The sequence below is a fragment of the Watersipora subatra genome, chromosome 2 (genome assembly GCF_963576615.1).
Source record: "Watersipora subatra chromosome 2, tzWatSuba1.1, whole genome shotgun sequence".
Taxonomy (NCBI): Eukaryota; Metazoa; Bryozoa; class Gymnolaemata; order Cheilostomatida; family Watersiporidae; genus Watersipora; species Watersipora subatra.
The window spans coordinates 12,919,929-12,935,459 of record NC_088709.1 but is presented as its reverse complement, the minus strand read 5'-3'; the positions used below and the strand labels follow the sequence as shown (position 1 = coordinate 12,935,459).

At 35.2% G+C, this 15,531-nt stretch overlaps 1 protein-coding gene across 2 annotated transcripts; it reads left to right on the top strand.

Moving 5' to 3' along the window:
* The first annotated feature begins 17 nt into the window (after window positions 1–17).
* LOC137387267 (coenzyme Q-binding protein COQ10 homolog B, mitochondrial-like) lies at window positions 18–14,044 on the top strand. 2 transcript variants are annotated; one of them, XM_068073613.1, is made up of 4 exons: window positions 18–71; window positions 10,078–10,401; window positions 13,064–13,166; window positions 13,283–14,044. In XM_068073613.1, exons 2-4 carry the CDS (start codon window positions 10,081–10,083, stop codon window positions 13,618–13,620), a joined length of 762 nt encoding a protein of 253 aa, XP_067929714.1. In that variant the 5' UTR covers window positions 18–71; window positions 10,078–10,080; the 3' UTR covers window positions 13,621–14,044. The 2 variants fall into 2 exon arrangements, with proteins under 2 accessions (XP_067929714.1, XP_067929715.1); XM_068073614.1 differs by lacking the exon at window positions 18–71 and adding an exon at window positions 112–165.
* The last annotated feature ends 1,487 nt before the right edge of the window (window positions 14,045–15,531 follow it).

Genomic DNA, 15,531 nt, shown 5'->3' with positions numbered 1-15,531 from the left:
GTAAATTGGAGTTGCATCTTGGCGTTCAAGGTTAGAAATCGGGCCACTGGCTTCCAGAGTGGAAATATACTGTACGTATTTAGCTACCAGTACGCAAATATAAAAGACTAGAGCAATAGCTCGCGTTAATATTACGGAAATAAGCTATAATTCACTATATGTCTGGTAATAAATGGTTGAATAATAATTTTGGTTTTGATATGACCATATTTACTCCTGCAGAGAAGCTCCTCGTCCCACTTGCCGTTCACAGGCACACTATGCTGCCTATGGTATTGGTGTGTGGGGTTTGAGATTGAAATTATGTTATACACAGTTAATCCGAATTCACACATACACCAGTGTTGAATTCGCTTTGTCGTCTTATTCTATTATGATTAGTTTGTGCACTTTTGCTTAGCTTGTGTGAACTAATTTGATTATTACTGGTTCAGGTATTAGTGAAGCTGTTAAGCTATTAGGGGCAATATGGATATTTATTAGTAGAATAATTTTTTATTCTATAACTTAAACAATAAAAATGTACAACCAGCAAAATTATAAAACAATAATACTAATGACAAAAGGTTAGTTGAAATAGCCAATGGATGTTACACCTTTACTCAAATTGTCGTTTATGTTCGTTCGCTCACTTCCGCACGGAGTATCAACGGTCCAACGAACGTCGTGATAGTCTTTAAGTAGAAAAGCACAACAGGTAAAATAGAAAGAGCCTCAGCAGACGAAGAGAGAGCCTCAGCGCCTCAGCGGGCAGAAAGGAAAGAGCCTTGACAGGCGGAAGAAAAAGCGCCTTAGCAGACGGAGGGAAAGAGCTTTAGCATCCGGAGGAAAAGATCATCAGCAGACGGAGGGAAAAAGCCTCTGCCGACAAAGGGAAAACCTTCAGCAGACGGAGGAAAAGAGCCTATCGACGGAGGGAAAGAGCCTTATAAGACAGTGAGAAAAAGTTTTAGCAGACGATGGGAAAGAGCCTTAGCAGGCAGAGGAAAAGAGGTTAGCAGGTGGAAGGCAAAGAGCCTTACCAGGATGGGTGTATGATAACTGTATATTTCTGGAAGGGCCTCTGATGTACCAGGTGTTATATTTGTTGTAATATTGCAAATCTCTCCTAGAGTATCTGGTGATGCTAATACTTACATACAGCAGGACACTAAAATTGTATAAATTTTGTCACGTTTAAAATGCACGAAAAGAGCTACAGCATACTGCAAGCAGCGCGTTTGTATGAATCTTCACTCATGGTCAGTTAAAATTTGTAGGTACGTTGATAGTTGTGACTTGGAACATCTATCAGGTTTCCAACATCTATAGCTTTTTTTTAAATTTGTATACCTAAACAATAACCTAAAAACCTAAATTGAAATAATATTTTAGTGGTAAAATGAAACATACGAAAGTCTTGTATTGGCAGCCGTTGTTTAAACTGCGCAAGTTTCTGCAGATTTATTGTGTTGTTCTTTGTCAGTTTGCTGGTGTTGCACTAACATTGACGGTTGATCATTTTCATGGTGCAACAGCAAACACTTGAGAAGAGAATTGTATGAATGTTTTAATCAACTTTTGCATGTGTCTGTTTGTGTGGTTTTACAAGCATTTAGTTTCAGTCGATGATGGTAGTATTTGCTGCATTACTTGTTAAAACGACAGACTGTTTGCTAGCGATAGATTATGATTTGAACCTTCTTTAGAGCTTATTTGTTATATGGCCTAAAATTGTATCAGCAGTTGCCTACACTGGAAAGAAAAAAAACCTGATATGGTATGCATTACAATGCTTCAAAGTACTATAGAAAATCTGTTGCTTCGTCTGACTGAACTGCACCAGTTCTACAATGATTTTATTAAATAGAATAATGTCTACTCACTGGAAACCATGAATTGCCTATCTAGTAGCATTGAAAGTTGTAGCTCACAAAATATGTGTTGAACGTTAGATATCTGCCACCATTAAAATTGTGTTTACATATGCATGTGGTGTGCAAAAATCGGTCTTAAACGCATCTGCAGTAAAACCTTTGTTTGATCGTCATGGCTTTCTATTTTTCAACCTTTCTCTTAGAGTGGCGCTTTATTAAAGGTGACGTTCAAATAAAGGGTGGCGTTGTACTTTTTAAACACCTTGTCAAAATGATGAGAAGGTAAATTTAACCCTTTCACGGGTGAATCAAATGTCGATTCTGGTTTGTACTCTCCTTCAGACGGTGCGACATTAACTCTTTTGAATGCAAGAAATTTGCTAAATCAACTCAAAGTGGTCCTAGACCTTGAAATAAATATGCGGATGAAGCTGATACATGTCTCTACCAGTTGATACCTATTGCTTACAATTTACGTACGATGATCCTAGGCGGCGCTGCAGTTTGTTGGAGCTTTGAAGTTTTTTATTTCTTTTTAAATTTTTCATTTTGCAACTACACTAGCTGTACTACCCAGCGCTGCCCAGGAAATAAAAAAGTCTTTGGACAGAAAGTTGATTTGCATTTAACATCTAACAACATTTGCCATTCTAACTTTCAAACTCAATATCTAAAGGAAAATGTTTTGTGAAAGTCTAATAAATTAAAAAGAAGTAAAACAACTATAAGAAGGTTTAAATGTAAATGTGGAATAATTAGCAAGTGATAGCTAAATGAAATCTGTTTTGCTACGATTACAATAAAAAATGATTCGGTAATGATATTAATAAGAACTGAGAAAACAAAATTAAAATCCTGAATATGTTGAATTCATAATAACAATTACTCAAGTGGGTTACTAAGGTTAAAAAACGGTTACTGTTCCACCAGAAGCTATCCATCATAACATTGAATCTGACGATACTGTTACCTCTCGATACTGCTACAGATGTAACAATGAGATATTTTACTGTCTTTGTCTGACCGAACGAAAAGAGAATGTCGAAGCTTTTTCTACAGAGGTAATGCAATTGTCCGCGTGAAAAGAATTGGATTGATTGCGATATAGCAATTGAATCTTGGGGAAAACTGAAATTAGTAGTTCAGGAAGACGCGAAAAAGCGTCATGTTTCATAGAGTTAATAGAATTCAGAGTTTCAGATAATACGTCATTTAGCATGTGTATACTGGATATGATAACGACTTTGTTCAATATGCCTTATATAGCTCAGTGGTAAAGTGCCTTAATAAAAAGTGAGTTGAAATCCATCAAAATGTGAATTTTTAATCTTCAGGTTTTAATAGCTATAGCTGGGCACGCACAATGACAGACACACACGACCAACTTTGAGAAATATACATATGCTTTAACAAAGTGCATAAAAACTCATTGCACTAGTCAATATGTTTGCAGCCAAAACTAGCTTTTTATGTGCAATAAACAGGAGTTATGAGCGTCGATCAACTGAAAGCTGAGTTCAGGTTACCGCAATCATGCCATCAAATAATATGCTATAAATCTGCAAGTTTTGTAAGTTCTATTATAATAATAATTTATCAAATGCTTCACACATATATTCAAGAACAAACGATATAAACCAACAATAATTATAAGACATGCAGCAACAAAAATTAACATTTTGAAACAAATATTTACACTTATAAAATAAAAGTATTAGCATCGTTTGCTCCAGCAGTTGCGTTCTGATTTTTGCTTCTGTTTGGAATCATTTCATGTTCTTCTGCTCGTTCAATACTTTCCATAATTTCTTCTGGCCTCAACCCATCTTCTGCACAGCTGAGCTAATTAATATTAGTGTCCAAACAATTTTTTAGCGGAGCAAAATTTTTACCTGATGTCATTTTGAATAGAAATTACTAGCGCAAATAAAGAGAAACCGCATGTAATCAAAACAACCATAAAATGTTAGCCTCAAAAGACATAGTAGCACGTCTTCCATCATAAATGCAAAAATATTTTGCCATATATATCGAAGTGTTAAGACTGTCTTGAAAAAGAACTACTATTAGCCTGATGCAGTTACTAATTGCAATCAAAGTTTTTACGAGAACAAACCTAAAGACTTGGGGGTTTCAAAACGCACTTAGATTCGAACAGAAACAAGGAACAAATTAATTGTTATCAATTGATGTAATCTAGTCATTATTAGCTCGGTTTTGTGGACACTTTTCTACTGATCACTTGCTATTATGGGCTCGTAGAGATTAAGAATGTCAATTAGTATCAGTCAAATAGAAGTGGTGTTCAAATAGAAGTGGCATTCAATTAAAGTGGGCACTCTATTTTCTAACCCTGTTTTAGTAGTACTCAATTAAAGGTGGTGTTCAATTACAGGTTTTACGATATCTATTTAAGACATGATTAAATACCATAATGGGTCTATGTAATATATCCCTAATATCATTACCTGTTTATGTAATACAAAGTTATTTTATAGCGTCAAAAATTTGTACTGTATCGAAATTTCAGCTTCCATTTAACCGATAATGGAACATTTAACCAATAATGGAAGACCTTGGAATTCTACATGACTGAAATAACAGTTTTTTTGTGCTAAAATTATTTTGTAATTCTGCAAAATCTATAAGCAAAAACAAAAACTTCACACAGTTAATTACTAGTTCACAGCATCCTGATTTCAAAAATGATAAAATCTAATAAAATAGCCAGTTAACACATTAGTTGCTGAATCACATGTGGTATCGCCAGGGTGATCTTCTGTACATTAACAGAACTTTCCCAATTGTATTTTATACAGATTATCATTGCCTGAACAGTCAAAATGGTTGCATCTTGATAAGTGCTTTACCGATACTTTGCTTATACTTGCTGTTAGAGTTCAAACATGTAGTGACAATGTTTGACACAGTTTAAACAAAAACAACAATATTTTTGACATCCTTCGAAAAGTACAGATATAAAGACATTGTAACAATAAAAAGTTGGTAATGTAAGCTATGTTATTTTGCTGTAAACTAAAACATTAATCAATACAGTTACGTCAAAACATTTTTCGGAGCGGTAAATCATCTAACCCTTTGAACCAGATAGTCACTTTCAATTTTGTTTAAAATTGCCGGCCAAATTCACACAGATATATTACGGTACTTCATAAATTCAAAGCCTCTATTATTTATGACTATTACATTTGCTATTGTAAGTCTATTTCAGACATCTGATTATGAGATTTTTTTGATAGTACAGTGAAACTCGGATAACTCAAACTTCAAGGGACCGAGCAAAAGTGTTCGAATTATCAGAGCGTTCAAGTTATCAGAGCACTGTCACAAGTCCATGTATTTACTTATTTATTAGTAGATACATGTACATATACAAACTATAATGTAAATCAAAAGCACAAATGGCTCGTTTCAAATTAAATGCTTCAAATGTAAAGTTTAAAACGTTTTTATCAAAAATTATAGAGATTTTTCTATCACTTGAGATTGGTTTGTTGTTTGAGGTGATGTTATTGCCAGGACGTTTTTTAGATTGACATTGGCAAAACTTGATCGTTGCTGAAATGCTCAAAAGAAAAGACATCTTTTTCTTTTGAGCGTTTTACCCACGATCAATTTTGCCGATTTTTCTTGAAGTTTATGCAAAGATTACCTTACTTTACCTGGGATTCGTTAAGAGCAACACTCCGAGGCAGTTCAATTAAAAGTTTTACGAGGTTTTACGAGGTTTTACGGTACACTGTATATCACTCACGCCTTTTGAATGGATACTTATTGAATGTACACACATGTTCTGTGTTTAGGTCAAACGATGAATAGTTTTTTTTAGCTAAGACAACGTATACGTTTAATTACAACAATTTTTAAGACGTTCTAAACATTCAACATTCCGACATTGATTCAACACGGAATCAATGTCGGAAAACTATTCATCACGGGCTAGCCGGGTCACGCACTCAAGGATTTTCGCCACGCAAATACAAAACAAGAACAGCATGCTGTTTTTGTTTTGTATGTGCGTGGCGAAAATCTTTGCTCGCGTGACCCGGCTAGCCCGTGCTATTCATCGTATAGCAGTATAAATCAAATTTCACCAAACCTTTAGAAAAGTCGTTGACAAAAATATTTTGCCGATGGAGGTAATAACGACGCTTATGAATTACAAAAAGTTGAGGTTTACCTCTATGGCTTGGAATAAAGTGATTTTCTAAAGCGATAGCAACCGTTTCGGTAGCCGTTGGGCAAAAAACCGTTCGAATTAACAGTGTTGAGTTCGAGTTATATAGAGCCATTTATCATTGCGTGGGAACGGACCAAGCAAATCCATTTGAGTTAACCATGTGTTCGCTATATCCGAGGGCGAGTTATCCATGTTTCACTGTATTTGTATTATGTTGATATGTGCTCGATGGGTTGTGGTATATATTTTATTTGTGAAGAACAGGGAAATGAAAAATGGCCATGTTTATCTTCGATCAAGCGAGTCGAATTTATTCTTCTTTAGTAATGTGACTAACATAGAACGACACCGCTAAAGCTAAGAGCGGGCAATTCAAACATGTAATCACGCCCCTCTCTCAGTTCAGCATTATACGTTATAGTGAAAATGAAACCGAAAACAGATAGGTGATTAAATTTTAACTGATGACAAAGTTGAAGTTTGGTTTAGTAAAATACATAATAAAACTTAGCTTCAAATATGTGTTTAGTATGCTAAATTCATTTAAGTTAAATTCAACATTTATGTTATACGTCTGTCTCGAAGGTAAGAACTCTCTACAGTACGTACTGCACATAGTACACTGTCATGTTACATTTTATTACAGATCATAACCACTAAATGCACTAAAGTTACTGTAGGTAACTATAGTTACTAAAATTAACATTCTATTTTGTTGCAATTTTAAATATGTACAGTACATACATATATAAAATTTTGATGGTTTTTACCAGGAGTGTTTGCATTAGATAATTACTATGGGTTTCTCTACCCCTCTATACCACATTTTCACCATCTCTATTCGACTGCCACTTTGACATTATTTGATCTTATGAACCCATAATAGAAAGTTCTTAATAATAGAGTCACAAAATGTACTAATAATAACTCGGTTACAGCAATAACAATCAATTCTTTGGTTGTTGCCAGTAGTGGTTGCCATGGTTTTAGTCACGGTGTACATGAGAAGATCGATCGTCACAATCATCAGAACTATTTTTTGATTCCAAGTCATTAAGGTCTAAATCCGACCCATTGCTATCAGATTCTAATGTTTCAGTTTTTCAGTTTCATAATGTTGTTTACTATTTTACCTGAAGACTTGAAAGCGATTTGATGGACAATGAGAATACTCCTCAAGAACACCGTACAACTTAGTATAGCATATCGAAGTCTGTTTACTTACTTAAAAGCTTTATTTTTTTCTTTAAAAGTGACACTATCGAAATAATAAATAACCGTATCCAGCTAATATGTTTACTCAAATTAGTTCTTTGTTTAACTAGGTCTGATACTTTGACGTACATGTGTATATCGAAAAATCGCTTAGCAAAAATGCTGAGGCCGACGACATTAATGTTGTTCTGTCCAAAGGAGAGTGCAAAGTATAGGCGACATTAGCATCGCTTATTCTGTAAAAGAGTTAAATTTATCTTTGTAAAATTTGACGAGCTAATTAAAAATAAGGCGTCACCCTCTATTTGAATGTCACCATCAATAAACTGCCACTATAGGGGAAGGTTAGAAAAATACAGGCCACGGCATTCAAATAGAGGTTTTACGGTATGTCAGTTGTTTTAGTTTGGTTGGGAAGTGAGATGAGAACAGATTTGCTGTATGGATCACATAATTCATTTCGATGTTTGTTATATGAGATTTTGTATGCGTAGCCTAGTATGAGGCTAGTCAACTAAGGAGGTTGTAGTTCTGTTTTTCTATAATAATGTTGAACTATGGTTCAGTGGGCTTGATAAATTCACAATGTAATGAGTTAACATGTACTACCAGTAACAGCTAAACTGTCAACATGTGTCATAGACAAAAACCTACTGGTAAATATATGACGTTCCAAAGTCGTGTAATGGATTTTCTAATTTCTTGGATATTTAACTGTTTTTGTTAGCTTCAGAGTTGTTTAGGATATTCCGGGTCAGACATTTGTCACAATAATATTATTTAAAACAATATTGCCCTTTTGGACGTTGACAGCAACATCAAGACCTACAGAGAAGCTAACATAGAAGGCAATTAACTGACTTACCTGCTTCATTCAAATAACGATCTATTGTTAGTTCAGTGGGCGCTTACTCAAGTCATTGCTCTTAACTAATAACTTGAAAGTCATTCTAATCTTAGCTCAACTATTATAGCCTGGAAGCTAATACATGCGGCATAACTGCTGTTGGGTATCGCTAGACTTGCTATTAAAAAGCTTGTTCTGGCACTTTTTAAGAAAAGTTACAGCGTTTTAGCATTTTCTATGAGCCATTGGCCTATTTTTGGAAGATTGTGCAATTGGTTGTCATATTAGTAAAGATACTTGCATTGCCCTTACATATCATATTCCAAGTAGAAATATGACATGTGCTTCAATATAAAAGTGTACCTTTGGCATGGTGTTCTTGCTGAGCAATTAAATTTTAAACATGCATTCTACCATGGCTACCACCAGACACCATTATAACCAGATACCATTCTAGTATATATACCTCCATTGCGTGAGTGTTGTTTGAAGTTTGTAAGTGTCTATTTTTATTAATTGGGCTGTTTTCACCATCATTAAAGTAAAACTATTTTTTATTTATGTCGTATTGATGTCATAACCATTTTGACATTCTGACATTGTCTCAAAAAGTTGTAAACCATTATTTGAACAATTACCCTAAAAATTTGCTATCAGTCATAAATCCCTGATAAAACTGTTAAAAATTTGCCTCTGATACATCGGTGAAGCTGTTTGAGGGTGCGCGCTGATTGTCATTTACTCCACCAATATTAAAAAGCAAACCCTAGTTCTATTGCGTAATGTCATGATTTCAAATACCAACAACCCAAACTCAAGACATTCAGTTATGATTTTGATGCATCGACATAGTTGCATGAAAGTTCATTGACCTTGCGAATTACCCCCAAGACAAAACTTGTGGGGTAGCCTACCAGCTCAATAATTGAACTGTTTCAGCAAAGTTCACAATGTTCTATTTTTAATAAAGACAGATTTTGTCAAAGAACAACCAGTCACAAAATATTAAGCGTAGTTGGAACAAAATGAATCAAACAAAAATCAGTAAAACAAGAGAAAAAGTTAATAGATTAAATATGATCCAAGACTTGAATACATAAGTTTTAAAATAAGTCTATAACTTCCAAATTGTAGGACTCAGCAACTGCCTTATATTATATTGTAAAATAGCTCAACTTGCCTTGCTCCGTGTGGATCCAGTGTCTGAATGCTGAACTTAAAAAAATGCAACAAGTTAAAAATATTTTTGTTGTTTTGCTTTATTGTAGATGCACAAGATATTGATTATTACATTTACTTTACAGAATAAACTCTGCTGTTTAGAAAAAAAGTAAGCAAATCGTTGTGAATGAACGTCAAAGATGTTCGCTCCCCATAAACTTATATTAAAATTACCGCAATCATGGTCTATAAAACTGGTGAGATTGATCAGAAAAAAAATAGCTGTTAATGCAAGCCAATAATACTGCAGTTAAATTACAGCCAACAAATTAAAAAAGTCAAGTTTTTCCTTTTTGTATGGCCATATTGGTGAGTTTGGAAAGATTTTGGAACAGATTAGCCATTTTACATGTATTTTGATGTTCTTATAACATAAAATCCTTATAACGTAACCGTTTCTGAAACGGATTATTTACATTGTAGGAGCGCCTACTGTAATACAAAAATACAACCTCATAAGCACTTAGTTGATTGAAATAATAGGAAGTAAAAAAATGTCGACAGTTGCGGTCTTTATTGTGAATCTAGCTGTATGAAATCAGCTTTGCAGATAAATTTTCATCCTCAAAAGGCTGAGTTCTGAGCTACATAGAAATAAAAATGTATTCGCTAGTCAAACTCTCTGGCCTTTTAGTTGAGTTTTCTACACATGGCAACTGGTAGATTCATCTCTTTTTACAAATGGCAATATTTAAAGAAATGAATACTTCACAGTGAAGGCTGATTGTGTGTTGCAGGTGATGGCTCTCTGTAGAAAATGTAGTAGTACATTTATGAAAAGACGGGTGGCCTACAGGACTGTCTGTGTCACTTCTCCTGCTTTCTGTCAACCAATCAAGAAGCACACAAGTTACTTTTATCGTCACAGTTGCAATCAACCCTCTACTTACTTCCCACAAAGATGCAGTTCTTCCTCTAACATATGCATCAGCTCACGTACTGTTCTCACTTTGTTGAGTAGGAGTTTTATGACATTAGGCAATCCTTTCGGAGTACAGAGTAAACAGCAGTCATACTCGGAGCGACGACTTTTAGGCTACTCGATGGAGCAAATGTACGAAGTAAGTAGTGACACCTTTCTATGGCAGTTCTTAACCTTGTTGGATGTACTGAACCCGACCAGTTTTATGTTCTTATTCACCAAACTCTTCTTTATTGAAAAATAAAATATGACTTGAGTATGTTTAACTGGTAAACAAAATAAACTGCATTCACATGACTGTGTTCAAATAACAAAACCAATACAATGCATGATTTTACAACAAATTACATATCTTTTTATCAAGACATGCCATTGCAAATCAGTGTGATTTCTGCTGTTGCCTTTGAGAGGCCTTTACTGAACCCCTGAAACTGCTTCACTTAACTTCTAGGGCCCATGTTAAAGATGTAGTTGCGTCAAAATGTAAGTTGATCTTAAAAGAAAGCTTTTTTTTTCTCTATCAGTTGATATGTTGTTTGTTGTGTTACGCGATCGCATTGCCAAGATATTTGAAGATTAAAACCGAAAAAATCTGATCGCCGTAAAAACGCTCAGGCCACAAAAACGTGCCCAGCCTCGCCAAAAATGATGTCACGCGTTTGGCAACCTGTCTCTATCTCTCGTATTCACATCGGCTATTTGCGATAAAAGTCTAGTCTTACGCGGCTCTATTGGCATATATCTTATTTTGTATTTGCTCATGTTGGTTAGAATAAAATTTTAAATCCTGCTACAGATGCATTATTATGAATGTTTAAAAGGCCTCAAATAACGAAAATTGAAAATTTGTTCTACTCACTTTCTCCAAATGTTGTGTAAACATTTGGGTACCGACTACCAATTCTACCGGTCTACGGTAATTCTGTCAAGTCACTTTATGTAGAACGCGGTCTTTGTATCAGCACAGTTCTGCAGCTACCCATATAAACGATATACAGCCTCCCATAAGCCCCGCCCACATTATGTCGCCTATTACCTATTGCCTACGTACTAGTTTCTTACTACTAGCAAGCCACCTCTTTGAAAAGAATATAGACAGGGATAGAGTTTTAAGGATGAGAAGTCTGCTGCAAACTGGATTTGAACTCACATTCTCCAGTTCTGCGGACACCCATATACCATATCCGATTCACTACAATATTCTGCAAATCATGTTTTGCATTATCTTCAACAATATTATTTTATTATATAATTTTTACAAGCAAAAATATTTTCATCTCGGCATAAAGCTTTTATTAAAAATATTCATCAAGTCGTGGCCACTCACATAGTATTAGCTGATACAATAAGACAAATTCATCTACTGCAACAAACTCAAACAAAACATCATCCAGCACGCATTCAAGTCTCGCTTTCTCCTTTATGGCAGTTTCCACACTGACAAAGCTTCTTCGGCTGGTGGGACGACATAAACATTCTGTAATCAGTAAAACAAGTAAATGTAAACAAAGTAGATGCAATAAATATGTCATTCATAGATATGTCATTCTAAAGCGTATCTATTGACAGCTTCCAAATTGGGAGTTAAATAGATTGCGAGTGTAATTTTAAAAACGAATAAACATTTAATAAAGGCACAAGTACGCCAAGCCAACGATTCGAAGCTTTGGTTCTGGAAATTAAAGATTTGCAATGATCAATCGATTTTACCCACTTCCTACGAGTGAAAATAATTTGTAATCATGACTCTAATTTACCAAAGAAAATTCGAAAAAAATATTATAGCTAGGTAAAACGGCAGATAAGCTATGAAACGATGATTGGAGATAGCAAAGAATTATCATTTTATTAATTAGTATATGTATTTATGACTATAAAAAATATTACATTTACTAAAGTATAGAAGACTCTAAGTTAATTTACCTCCATTCTGTCTTCTTCTGCAGCAAAACGCTGCTGACGCCTGTCAGCTTTGGCCATAGGCTGTCTACTCTAATCTTTTACTAAAAGTTGCTCAGATAACTCTGAGTAGCGGTCGCTCGAACTTGAAGCCATTTTAAAACTATGTATAACTTAGTAATTGTTGAAACGCGTTGAATCAGTAACGACGAGAATGAATTCTCTAACGATGAGAATCTTCGAGATCACAGACAACGCGTTTTACGAGTGATAACATTTATTACGGCCTATATAAAAATTTCGCACGCATGATTGGCTAACGAATCGACCTCATATTTATTGCTCGTGGTTTCGTTTCAGATACCTTGCTTGTGACGTCACGAAATAGGCACCCGCTGGAACGTGAGCTTTTTAAAAGAGGGCCTCATTCAAACGCATATATCTCTGGACAGGGTTGGTCTACAAAGACAAAAATGGCATCAAATTGTAGCTGATGTTTTAGCCTTTTATGGGTCCTAATTTCATTTTTGACGCAACTACATCTTTAAGAACCATTGTTTAATGCGCTCGTCGCTATTTCTAGGAAATGAAACGGGTAACAATAAGTGATGGATTACTACATGGTTTCAAATAGAACATGGAAAAGAGGTGATAGTATGGCAGATGCTTTAGAAGTATGAAATTAATTCTACCAGTAATTGTTAGTGTTTCAAGTTTTCACTTTGTTATAGTGATTGCCATTCATATTTTTAATGATTCAACAATTCTAGGTCTTTCATCATTTTGTATTTAGCTGTGACTTTGGTAACGTCTTTTTAGTTCATTCTTTATTTGATGAATATAGATCCATACTTTGACTGTGTGTGTAGGCCTACATGCTTGGTCACTCTACATCATTGTAGATAGTTGCAGATGTAGACGAGTACAAAGACTTTGTGCCCTGGTGTGTAGGCAGCGAAGTAACGGAGAGAACACCTGGCTACGCCAAAGCGGCACTCAAAATAGGTTTGGTTTAGTGGTTCATTTTATAAGTTTTAGGTGTAATTATCATGCCATCAGTTTGTCTTAATCTCCACAATTTACTATTTGAGATTTTAACCTCAGGGTCTTTGATTTTGCAGGATTTCCTCCTTTACAAGAAAAGTATACCTCAGCTCTTACATTAGTCAAACCCAACTTGGTAAAGTCTGTATGCACGGATGGTAGACTCTTCAACCACTTGGTGACAGTCTGGCGTTTCAGTCCAGGGCTGCCTAACGTTCAGTCGTGTGTTCTGGACTTTTCAGTCAGTTTTGAATTTCGGTCTGCCCTCCACTCCTCTCTCGCTCAATTGTTTTTTGATGAAGTAGTCAAGCAGATGGTAAAGAGTTTCCTATCAAGAGCCAAGACCTTACATGGAGCACCATCCTTCAAACACTCACAGCCTAAAATATTATCTATTAATAAAGGAAATTCCTGATACTAGTGTTACTATGTCATTTACCTAGGATATATTTAAAATACTGAGCAAGAATAGAATAAATAGTTTCTATTTTTGTTGACTTTATATTTATAAGCAAAGTTGCAATAGCTTTATATAAGCGTGTTTGCTACTAAGAATGTTCTTCTGTTAGTTGTCTTCTCTTGAGCAGAATATGCTGTGCATGTCGTGTCAGTTCATACGCTCGCCAATCAAGTAAATTTTCTTACATTGATTTTGTGTCCAGACCTCTTATATTAATCTTGCTAACCAAGAGCTGTTCATGAGTTCATATTGTAGTTGATCGAATAGGCAAAAACTTACCTCAGAATTTTTCATGTATTGCCAAGAGTTATTTGTCTTGCCTAAAAAGCTATATTTATTCACAATATAAAGTCGATGTTTCTTTATTGAAGGATGGCAATTAAAAATCTATTTTCTTATTATTAACATGAAATATTATTAACATAAAACACTGTCATAGGTGGCTATGGAGAAAGTACGTTATGCATAACTAATCCAAATCCACACGCAACATCAGTGTTGAATTTGCTTTGCCATTTGGTGTCTGTTTAGTCTGTGCACTTTTGCTTAGCTTGTGGAAACTAATTTGATTATTACTGGTTCATGTACCGGCGAAGGTGTTAAGCTATTATAAGCAATGCAGATATTTTCCAGTAAAAGATACTTCTTTATTCTGTAAGTTAAACATTTGAAATACACCAATAACAAATTTCTAAACAATAATATTAATGACAAGATCAAAATAGCCCATAAAAGTTACACCCTTATTAGAACCATTGTCCATGTTGGTTGCTGGATTTTGTACGGCTGAGAGTCTTAACAGTCCAACGAGAGTCATGACAATCTTTTAATATAGAGGCTCGGCAGTTGAGATAGTGAAGTGGCAGATAGTAGAAGAACCTCGGCTGGTGATAGAGAAGGAGACTCCGTGAGTAGGGAAAAGATAAAGGTTCCGCAGACACAGGGAAGAGTGAGGGAGGCTCCAAAGGCAGAGGAATGCGCCTTAGCAAGCAAAAGAGAAGAGGGAGCCTCAGCAGGCCCTTGAAAAAGAGAGTGGCTCAGTCATCGGAGCGATTTTCTTTTACAGATATCTCTGTTAGTCTGTGAGGTGTTTAGGCACTCAGGTTCTGTTCTTTATGTCGTAAAAAGTTAGCAATTGAATGAATTGGTTTTAAGTATGTCATGAGTGTGTAATGATTGGAAATGATGACTAACTCCAATTATTTTGGCTGTTTCTAGTAGAGATCTAAACTTTTCTAGCAGTTTTTGGCAGGCCAATTGGTGTCTTTTTCCTCATGAGTTACTTCTGCTAGAGGTTTCTAATCCACTTGTAGATGAGTAAATTATGAATGTCCTTCTTGCTGGTTCTCTGATGTATTAGTTGTCATGTTTATTGTAATATTGCGTATATATCCAATGGTTAGACGTTTCTCTATTATGCTATTTGCTTTTATTAATACTTCTATACAACAAAACCAACATTGTCAAAAATGTGACTACCCTAAATACCTTGTGAATTGTGATGGGGCTTTTATTTTAGTCTACTTGTTAAACGCTGTCTTTTTTGGATAATCATGAGCCCAGTGGCGCCATATGTTCAAAATCGTTTGACCTGTTAAAATACATGAAACTATTTTCCTTCAAGTTCTAGCTAGTTTGACGACAAATAGTTGAGAGTTTGGAGTTATTTTAACAGTAAGCCTAAAAGTTGAGTAGACCTACGAACTGTTAAGGTTGACAATAGCACTAAGTGCTTTCGTTTCATAGATTTATGAAATGAAAATGGGTAAATATTTGTTGCTTCGTATCTTTGCCTTGATCGTATAGTATAGTACAGTGGACTATGGCTGGTTCGGAGTTGTCTTTACAATAACCTTACATTTTGAC

What these genes read in the sequence shown, in the direction of transcription:
- LOC137387267 (XM_068073613.1), top strand. Translation starts at nt 10,081, where the DNA reads ATGGCTCTCTGTAGAAAATGTAGTAGTACATTTATGAAAAGACGGGTG. An exon ending in CGATGGAGCAAATGTACGAA is followed by an intron (nt 10,402 to 13,063) that starts GTAAGTAGTGAC and finishes ACATCATTGTAG; the next exon opens with ATAGTTGCAGATGTAGACGA. An exon ending in CAAAGCGGCACTCAAAATAG is followed by an intron (nt 13,167 to 13,282) that starts GTTTGGTTTAGT and finishes TTGATTTTGCAG; the next exon opens with GATTTCCTCCTTTACAAGAA.